At 44.3% G+C, this 10,966-nt stretch overlaps 1 protein-coding gene across 1 annotated transcript in view; it reads right to left on the minus strand.

Annotated features, from left to right (window-relative positions):
• LOC311232149 (alpha-1,6-mannosylglycoprotein 6-beta-N-acetylglucosaminyltransferase B-like) overlaps positions 1–10,611 on the minus strand; it is a gene marked incomplete at both ends in the record, with an annotated part of 487,590 nt that extends 476,979 nt beyond the window's left edge. The window contains one exon of the mRNA XM_084318847.1: positions 10,574–10,611. Coding sequence (XP_084174973.1) covers positions 10,574–10,611 — 38 coding nt within the window. The remainder of the gene's footprint in view (positions 1–10,573) is intronic.
• Between the last annotated feature and the right edge of the window lie 355 nt (positions 10,612–10,966).

A 10,966-nucleotide genomic window follows, 5' to 3' on the forward strand; every position in this document is an offset into this window, starting at 1 on the left:
ACACTGACCTAATTTGGGATGTGCAGTTATAAAGACTTGGCAAAGCCAACACCTGAATAATATTATATATATATATATTATGTCTGGTTTTTTTTCAAGCAAGAACTAGTGGATATTTTGTTTAGCTTCAAAGCTCTTATATTGTTCCTAGACATACAATTGAGTGAAGATGATATAGGACTAGAACAGTTATGCTAAATATATTAGGTGGAATAGGTGTAAATTGAAAACTAGGTCCCTCCATAATACCTTTTGATCTAAGTCCTCTGTTTGCCATTAGGGTTTACAGTCATGCACGGTTGTTTGTGTGTGTGTGTGTGTGTGTGTGTGTGTGTGTGTGTGTGTGTGTGTGTGTGTGTGTGTGTGTGTGTGTGTGTGTGTGTGTGTGTGTGTGTGCGTGTGCGTGTGTGAGTGAGTGAGTGTGTCCCAAGGACGTTGGACTACTTAACAATAGACTCCCCTTCCACCTAATGGACACATATCATCTGTATTATTATTTATTATTTATATACATATAGAATTGCTCCATATGGATTTTGAATATATCATGCTTTTAAGTACTGTAGTTTTAATGTAGTTGGTATTTTTTATAGTGGTGTTTTTACTATAGTTTTAATGTAGTTGGTGTTTTTTATAGTGGTGAGTGTCTATGTATTGTGACTGTATGTTTGTCTTTTAACCACTGCACAAATGAAGTTCCGAAAGGAAAATAAAGTAGTTTGAATTTGGGAGTTGAAGTGTGTGTGTGTGTGTGTGTGTGTGTGTGTGTGTGTGTGTGTGTGTGTGTGTGTGTGTGTGTGTGTGTGTGTGTGTGTGTGTGTGTGTGTGTGTGTGTGTGCATGCGTGGGTGTGTGTGGGAGAGTAATCTAAATGAGCACGAGAGTGAATGATAGAACGATAGAATGATAAGAAAGAACAGAGGGAAGACAGAAGGAAAGGGACAGAGGCTTCTTCGGTTTGTAGATACCGGTCCTGTCCCGGGGCGATCGTTTCCTCTCTTATCATTTAGCTGTTTTTCGAAGCGCCGTTGGATGGGTGATATGGGAGGATTAGGCCCAGGCTCTCCCTGCCAAGTCTTTAATTAACAGGCTTAAAGTAAATGCTCTGCTCTCTATAATTGGATCAGAAGAAGAGATCTGCTATCAGCTAATTGGCTCGCTCACACATGCACTCGTATCTGATTCCACCCTTAGGTATACGGTTCTGAAGTGAATGGAGTTCTGCCAAGCGTGGAGCACTGGTGATGGAGGTGGTCGTGGTGGTGTTTTCCAAGAAACTTTTCTGGTGGTTACGAGCGAGGCTCTGATTGCTTTGGATGTCATGGTCATTATAGTTAAAGTATAGGTTCTAGCCTATTTCCTTTTTCCCAGTGATGATGTTGTTGATTGGAGTCTTCTCTCAGCTTGTTACAGTGGCCTCATTAACTTTAAATTAGTTTTAGTGGTGAAATAGGTTTGTCTCCAGCATGAAGCACAGTATGGATTGTGCTAAGACAGGACTCTACCGTTCGACAACATCATTGAGAAGGGTACTACATGGTACTACAGGGTACTACATGGTACTACATGGCACTACAGGGTACTACATGGTACTACATGGCACTACATGGCACTACATGGTACTACAGGGTACTACATGGTACTACATGGCACTACAGGGTACTACATGGTACTACATGGCACTACATGGCACTACAGGGTACTACATGGTACTACATGGTACTACAGGGTACTACATGGGGGGGGGGCGTGTTTAAGGGGCGTGTTTAAAGCGGCCATTTTGTTTCCTTAAGTGACCCATTAAAAGCTGCTTCCTGCTTAAAGACAGCACTTGTGTACTGAGTGTGATCTCAGAGCCCTGTCACTGCTTAAAAGCAGAACCTCAGCCTCTCCTGGAATCACTCTGTACTACATTCTGTTGTGGAAGGACAGCTCATTCACTGAGAGACTTACACTGCATCAGGGTAAGACATTTTAAGTCATTTAGTAATATCTTTAAACTGAGACTTGATTGCTGACCTGACCAGCTGACTTGATTAAGGGGCGTATTTAAAGCGGCCATTTTGTTTCCTTAAGTGACCCATTAAGGGCCAGGTGTTAGAAAGCACTAATTAGTGATAGGGATTTAAAGGCCTGCTGGCTTAGCGTCAGCGAAGCGTCGAGAAACGAAGAGGGACAAAGAGGAGTTTTCCTGGAGTTAGCCGCCGAGGAATCCACCGATCCACCTAGTGCTAAGTACACCCTAGTCCTATCTTACACTCCACGCTGAAAAATCTCCCTTTCCCTCCCACTCTGCTATTTCTCTACTTCCTCCCTGCCACTCTTGACACCACAATGTGTCTCATATCCACAATCTGCTCCCCCAGAACAGATTCAACCCACCCACGGCAGTTTGCTAGCAACCCGGCTAATCTATCCTACCCTCCTACAGCCACTGATACACCTGTCACAGTACAGGGAGGCCTATGGAATTGTCAATCAGCAGTCAAGAAAGCTGACTTCATTACTGCCTACGCCCATAGTCAAAATCTGCAGCTCCTGGCTCTAACTGAGACCTGGATAACCCCCAATAACTCATCAACACCTGCAGCATTATCTACAAACTATAACTTCACTCACACACCTCGACCTTCCAGGCGGGGTGGAGGCACTGGCCTCATGACATCTCCTTCATGGACTACAAACTTAACACCCCTCCCAGCACTGTCACTCTCCTCTTTTGAATATCATGCAGTATCTGTCTCTAATCCTTTCAATCTCACCATTGTTACACTCTACCGCCCTCCAGGTCCGCTCGATCACTTCACAGATGAGCTGGACATGCTTCTAAGCTCCTTACCGGAAGATGGTACCCCTCTCCTTCTATTGGGCGACTTCAACCTGCCTGACTCATCTCAGTCAGTCATAGTAGTCTCCCTCCTACAATCATTTGACCTGACTCCCACTGCCATGCCTCCCACCCACAAAGCAGGCAACTCCTTAGATCTCATATTTTCCCGTAACTCCAGTATCATTAACACCACGGTAACTCCCCTACATGTATCTGACCATTCCTTCATATCCTTCTCACTAACTCTCATGCTTAACCGAAAGGTCTTCACCCCAACTCAAACCGTCTCACTCAGACGCAACCTGCCCTCCCTATCCCCCTCCACCCTCTCCTCTGACATACTATCCACTCTACCTTTGAGTGACACCTTCTCTGCTCTCTCCACAGAGATGGCAACCTCCACCCTCCTCTCAGCCCTTGCAACCTCCTTCGACAAGCTCTGTCCCCTCGTTGAGAAACCTGCCCGCCGTTCCCCACCCAGTCCATGGCTGACAGATCCAGTGAGAGAACAAAGACAGGTCCTGAGAGCAGCTGAAAGGAAGTATAGAAAGTCACGCCTCACTGCTGACATCGACACATATCACAACCTCTTGTTAACATTCTCCAAAACCATTACTAATGCCAAAGCTTCTTTCTTTCACCATAGGATCGAGGCCTCTGCCAAGAATCTTCGCAAACTGCATGCTACCATGTCCTCCCTCCTCACTCCCCCCCCACCCCCCCCTCCCTCATCTTTCTCTGCCGAAGACTTTGCGATCTTCTTTGAGGAAAAAGTGGAGAACATCCGCAGCTCCTTCTCCCAACCCCCACCCATTCCAAATGCTGAATCGAGAACCTCATCCTTCACTCTGTCATCTTTCTCTCCCATTACAGAAGCCGAGACCCTGACACTGGTAACGTCGAACCGTCCGACTACATGCCAGCTGGACCGGCTACCTTCCCCACTCCTCCAGACCATAGCACCAGACATCCTCCCATTCCTAACTGCAACCATCAACTCCTCACTCAACTCGGGGGTGGTCCCCACCTCCCTAAAACAAGCCAGAGTCACGCCCCTCATAAAAAAACCATCCCTGAACCCTACCGTCATAGGCAACTACCGTCCTGTCTCTCTTCTCTCCTTCCTTTCTAAAACACTTGAACGTGCTGTATCCAACCAACTTACTGCTTATCTCTTACAGAATGACCTCCTAGACCCTAATCAGTCAGGCTTCAGGACTGGTCACTCCACAGAGACAGCCCTCATTGCGGTCACAGAGGCACTTCACTTAGCAAAAGCGAAAGGCCTCTCCTCTGTCCTGATTCTCCTAGATCTATCTGCAGCCTTCGACACAGTCAACCACCAGATCCTCCTCGCGGCCCTCGCAGGAATGGGAGTGGCTGGCTCTGCGCTGACATGGTTGTCATCATACCTCAATGACCGCTCCTACCAAGTGTCATGGAGAAAGACCCTGTCGGCCACCCGCCCCCTGCGGACGGGTGTCCCCCAGGGCTCGGTTTTAGGACCCCTTCTCTTCTCCCTCTACACTAAATCACTGGGTAACATTATCACGTCTCATGGCTTCTCCTACCACTGTTATGCCGACGATACTCAACTCTTCCTCTCCTTCCCTCCCTCAGATATCCACGTCTCTGAGCGGATCTCGGCCTGTCTGTCCGACATCTCCGCCTGGATGACGACCAACCACCTCAAACTGAACCTAAGCAAAACAGAATTGCTCCACCTGCCGGCCAAATCCTCCCCCCTGACCGACCTTTCCATCACAGTCGAGAATGCAGCTGTGACCGCGTCCCCGACCGCCAAGAACCTTGGTGTTGTCCTCGACGACCAGTTGAACTTCTCTGCTCACATCGCAGCGACAACCAGAACCTGCCGATTCCTCCTGAGCAACGTCAGAAGGATCCGCCCCTTCCTGACAAAAGAAGCCACCCAACTCCTCGTCCAATCAACAGTCATCTCCCGCCTCGACTACTGCAACGCACTGCTCGCTGGCCTCCCGGCCACTGCCACTAAGCCTCTTCAACTCATTCAGAACGCAGCGGCCCGCCTGATCTCAAACCTACCGAAGTCGGCCCATGTCACCCCACTTCTTAGGGACCTGCACTGGCTCCCCATTGCTGCACGAATCCGCTTCAAGGCCCTCGACCTAGCATACCGTGCGGCAAAGGGAACTGCTCCCGCCTACCTCCGGTCAATGGTCTCTAACTACACTAACTAACTACACTCAAGACCCCTACGCTCTGCATCTTCTGGCCGCCTCAGACCTACTCCTATCCAAGCTCCGGGAGGGTCATCAAAGAGAAGTCGCCTATTCTCAGTCCTTGCCCCACAATGGTGGAATGAACTACCCACCCCAGTTAGGACAGCCGAAACACGTCCAATCTTTCGCCGTCGACTAAAGACGCACTTCTTCAACCATTATCCAAATTAAAAAAAAAAAAAAAAAAAAAAAAACCTTAAAAAAAAAACCTAACCCTAACTAACCATACTGTCATGCACTTGTCCTAATAAACTAACCTACACTGTAGCACTCAACACTTTGATGAACATTGTTACTCAGCTGATAGAGTTGTGCCCTTCCTGATGGCTTGTCGTACAGAACTTGTAAGTCGCTTTGGATAAAAGCGTCAGCTAAATGACTAAATGTAAATGTAAATGTACATGGCACTACAGGGTACTACAGGGTACTACAGGGTACTACATGGCACTACAGGGTACTACATGGCACTACAGGGTACTACATGGTACTACATGGCACTACAGGGTACTACAGGGTACTACAGGGTACTACATGGCACTACAGGGTACTACATGGCACTACAGGGTACTACATGGTACTACATGGCACTACAGGGTACTACAGGGTACTACATGGCACTACAGGGTACTACATGGTACTACATGGCACTACAGGGTACTACATGTCTGCTCTTTTGCAGCACCACAAACATGGGAACTCTCTAACTCTCCCCCCCCCCCCCCTCTTCCCCTCCCTCCCTCCCCCTGACCCTCTTTGCGCCGCCCCTGTGCCTCAAATAGATCCGCTATCAGCTCTATCTTTAATCTTTCAAAATGTTCAGTTGCTATCGCTATTAGCTCTATCTTTAATCTTTCAAAATGTTCAGTTGCTATTGCATGCACTCATCTGTGTTTCACTACACACATGAGTGCATGCTTACCAACTGTCCGTCTGCAACACTACTATCACCAACATCTAAGAAGGGAGATCCCCCCTTGAATGGCCCTTCTAAGGTTTCTCTCCTCCACACTGCCTGTGGAGCTTTTTTCCCTATTGTTAGGTTTTAGTGAGTTTTTCCTTACCTTCGCGTGGGGTATGTCTGGGAGTGCTTGCATTCTTTCATTTATTTGCATTTATCTTAAATTTTTTGGACCCTATGGTGTTCTTGTTCTGTTCTTGACTTATTGTTATGTTTTCTTCTTGACTTGTTTAAAGAAGACCTGTACGGCCCATGGGGACATTAACGTGTGTTGTCGGGCCTTATAAATAAATTTGATTTGATTTGATTTGAAATAGGGTTAGGGGTCCAAAATACTCAACTCACCCCTTAAAGATCGCCTCCCCTGCATGTCTTTTTAAGACGTTAGAATTTGTTTGGTATGGTTTTTATTTTATTTTATACAGGTTGTTCCTCTTGCCCCTCCTACGGCAAGCTACTATATAAGGTCCTGTGACCATAACCCCTAATGTCTCCCAACACCCCCACCAGGCAGCTCTATATCCCATAGTGTGGCCTGTCAAATCAATATATAGATTGGAATAGAGTAAATTCCCCTACTCATGGCTGAATATTATATAATTTGATGGTGAATTATGTCACATCAAGCATCTTTACACCTTTTCCCTCATTGAGAATGAAATGATCTATGAAGGCCCGCCCCCTGGTAATGCAAGGTATAGCATTTCACAGTAGCAGCAGTTAGCATTTCCTGGATGACAGTATGTCCAGCTGGGCAATAGCGACCATGATAGGTTCCCAGGATTATTTCTGTCACAAAGCCGGCTCAGAGAAGCTTCCTGTGTGGAAGAATGTGAAAAGGTGACTCTGGTGACAAGCTGTGAACAAATAACAATCTGTATTGTCATGCCTCCAAGAGGAGTTAACTGTATAGAAAGAACACATTTTAGAACATTTTGATCAATGAGTAGCAAATTCTGAACTTATCTTTAACATTTTAATCAATGAGTTGCAAATTCTGAACTTATCTTCAACATTTTGATCAATGAGTAACTTTAACATTTGTGTTACAAAGGGTCAGATTAAACCGAATATATATATTTATTGCTTGAGATCCCTTGTATAATATTTGTATATCGTTTGATATCCCTTGTATATTATTTGTATATATACACGGAATATCCCTTTACCTGGGTACAAACCAGAGTAATATGCGCTCTCCTATTGGACAGCGACCCCTAGGCGCCAGCGACCAAGCCCCCAACGGCAAGTTCAAAGGCAACTCCAGGCATGTCTCAACATGTCCAGGGTCTGCGCAGTAATACGAGACAGAACTGAGGTTGGCACTAGATAATTCACCTTACGTATAAATACGGCGCAGGTGTACACAGCAGCACTTGTCTTCTAAAACCTTGATGCCTTCACCACGAGACAACGTGCAGTGAAGTGAGCAACTTTGCCTCTAAATAGAGCCTTGAGAACCGCGTGCGAATAGATTGCTAAAGTGTCAGAGTTTAACGCAGTACCGTTGAGTTCGACTTATTCTAATGTGAAGTAATAGTCTATCATTTATAGTGTATTGTGCGGCTACCGTTCTTCAGTGACCAGCATTACCACCGGTTCGTCGTGTATATAGCTAGTGCACTTATCCAGGCTGGGCGGCCTAAACTCGTGCCCCCACCCGAGGAGTCCTAGACGAGAACCGTTGGATATGTACACCGGAGAACCTACACCGGCGACTGCAGAACCATTTCTGGTTGGATTATATTGCTTTGGTACCGTGACTGCTGGAGCAGAGAACCGTCGACCCCACTATCGTTTGGGATCTACCCCCCGTGAGGATCATCAATCGAGCCCGCCTCTAGGAAGAGGCTGGCTAGCTGTCTTCCATGCTGTCGAGCATACTGGATTATAGCTGTTGCTTTGTCTACTGATCAAGGGAGTACTGCACTGGCTCCTGTATCTGGAACCTCGTTATTCCTCGTTGACCCAGACTTTGTACCCGAACATTCCTCTACCCCGGCCGGCCTTACACCCGGAGGGAACCCCCCAGTGTCTCCAGCTGGTACTAGGGTGCCCTATGTAATTGCTATGCCACAGGTGGTGTCAGTTTAGACCCATCTTAGTATTCATACTATTCTCATTGACTTACGCTCTTGACTTACTTTACGTGTGTTCTTCGCCATACAAGCGCGAGCATAATTCTCAATCTGTAACCTAACGTTGCTTTGATAATAATAAATACCCTCTAAATAGTACTTTATGTGTCATTGCCGTATTCTTGTGTGGGTGTTCACCATATATATTCATGTACTGTATGGCCAGTAATTAAAGTACATAACTAGTAGTGGTTTAATATACCATACTCTTTAATACAGTCAGGGAATTGTACCCCTCAGTTACAATTTGTATCAATATTTTTCTGCCATACGTTATCGATTTTATGCCCATCATCATCATCATCATCATCATAATCATCATCATCATCATCATCATCATCATCATCATCATCATCATCATCATCATCATCATCATTCACATTATTAGCCTATTATCTTCACTGCCCAGAAGGTTTCATAATGTATCATCCCCTTTAGATTATAATGGTGGCCATTCCCAATTTAAAATATAATTTGAAATACATTTTGAATGTGATACATAAATCCTGTGGTATTGTGCAAGGGCTCCTGGCTATCCTTATTTCTGTTTGATACTCAGTGCTTCAGCACACTGTTTATCCTCACTTCTGTTTGATACTCAGTGCTTCAGCACAATGTTTATCCTCACTTCCTCACTTCTGTTTGATACTCAGTGCTTCAGCACAATGTTTATCCTCACTTCCTCACTTCTGTTTGATACTCAGTGCTTCAGCACAATGTTTATCCTCACTTCTGTTTGATACTCAGTGCTTCAGCACAATGTTTATCCTCACTTCCTCACTTCTGTTTGATACTCAGTGCTTCAGCACACTGTTTATCCTCACTTCTGTTTGATACTCAGTGCTTCAGCACAATGTTTATCCTCACTTCCTCACTTCTGTTTAATACTCAGTGCTTCAGCACAATGTTTATCCTCACTTCTGTTTGATACTCAGTGCTTCAGCACACTGTTTATCCTCACTTCTGTTTGATACTCAGTGCTTCAGCACAATGTTTATCCTCACTTCTGTTTGATACTCAGTGCTTCAGCACAATGTTTATCCTCACTTCTGTTTGATACTCAGTGCTTCAGCACAATGTTTATCCTCACTTCTGTTTGATACTCAGTGCTTCAGCACAATGTTTATCCTCACTTCTGTTTGATACTCAGTGCTTCAGCACAATGTTATAGACAAAGTCTGAGTGACATAATTTCTGACTACCTGAAAGACATTGACCACATTGTGCACTGTGTGGTCACATAGTCCAGCAGAGACTTACTGTTCATGCTTCCTGTTGATCCAAGTGTATTATTATTATTATTATTATTATTATTATTATTATTATTATTATTATTATTATTATTATTATTATTATTATTATTATATTATTATTATTATTATTATTATTATTATTATTATTATTATTATTATTATTGCTGCTGCTGCTATTATTTCACATGTAGTAGCCTATTTGTTCCATATAGTCAAGTGCGTGGAGTTTGTGATCCACTGTTAACTCTAAACGAATTCCCACCTGGTGCATCCCCTCATCACCATATGCACTGTGCAGTGTGCAAAGATGTATGAAAGGAAAGAAGACGCATCATTGTGTGATTTAATTAAGACATTCCTCAATCATGGAGAACAATTAGCCCAGGGACACGTCGAAGGTAGTATATAGTATTTCAGTGGTTAAACATAATGTAAGAAATTCCATTATATAGCTGTATAACGGGTATAGTGGAGGCATCCATGCCACCCCACCTACCCAACCTCCTCCAATGTACAGTTTCTTCCCCCCCAAATGTATATATACTCTCTTTTTTAGACTATTTTTGTATCACAAACAGTACTGTATTTGTAGATCTGGTATGTCATAAATGTCTAGATGGCAGTACTGTCTATCTGTCATGTCATATAATAATATATGTTATGATGAATTGAAAATGGGGGACCCTGATGTAAACAAGACGAAAGTCTTTCTCTGGTCTGCATCCCCTTAACAATTGTCTGTATTGACTGAGCTGTATATTGTATTGTAGCCATTCTGCAATCTGTTAATAAAATGTTCAATCAATCAATCAATCAATCAAGAGAGGAAGAGAGAAACACGCCCACTGTACTCAAGTCAAGTGTCAGACACATAGCGTTCAGGACTTTAATAAAACTCTATCAAGCTATTGCTGGCAGACAGCGTGACGATCTCTTAAAGGGCAACATATAGGCGGTATCTGACAACCAATACAGTATGAATGAAAAATACGTCTAGAGTAGACTATAAATCCTACGTCAGTGTAAAGGCTGTTATACATAATACTGTAATACCACATGGAATCACTTGTGTGGCATCATGCTCGCAAGAGGTGAACTAGACACATCATAATAATAGATATTATTGTCCCTTACCTGAACGGCTTGAACGTCACGAGGCATCTTCTGACCATTATTTTACCGTCGGTGTTGTGCCAGCAATCATTTTCCAAAACAATAAGCGACTGGACTAGCAACCCCCAACATCGTTAACCTCAAACACTGGAACTTCAGGCAGTGAAACATCTGCAGCCACGTCCAATTCAGAGGTCCACGGGTGTTGTACTGACGGCTGCAGCCTCGCAGCAGGCGATGTGCTCGATATTTTTAATAAACAAATACAACACGTCAAGTTTTTGTAGTCCGAGATAAATCTTCCAGTCAGTTATCGAAACGGCAGTTCTCAAACCTCACACGTCAAGCGCAAATAATACTCAGTCATATTCTAAGTCATTGCAACAAGCCGCGATCCGTTTGAACTATAGCCTA

This window comes from Notolepis coatsorum, assembly GCF_963971535.1.
Source record: "Notolepis coatsorum genome assembly, chromosome: 7".
NCBI classification, from domain to species: domain Eukaryota; kingdom Metazoa; phylum Chordata; class Actinopteri; order Aulopiformes; family Paralepididae; genus Notolepis; species Notolepis coatsorum.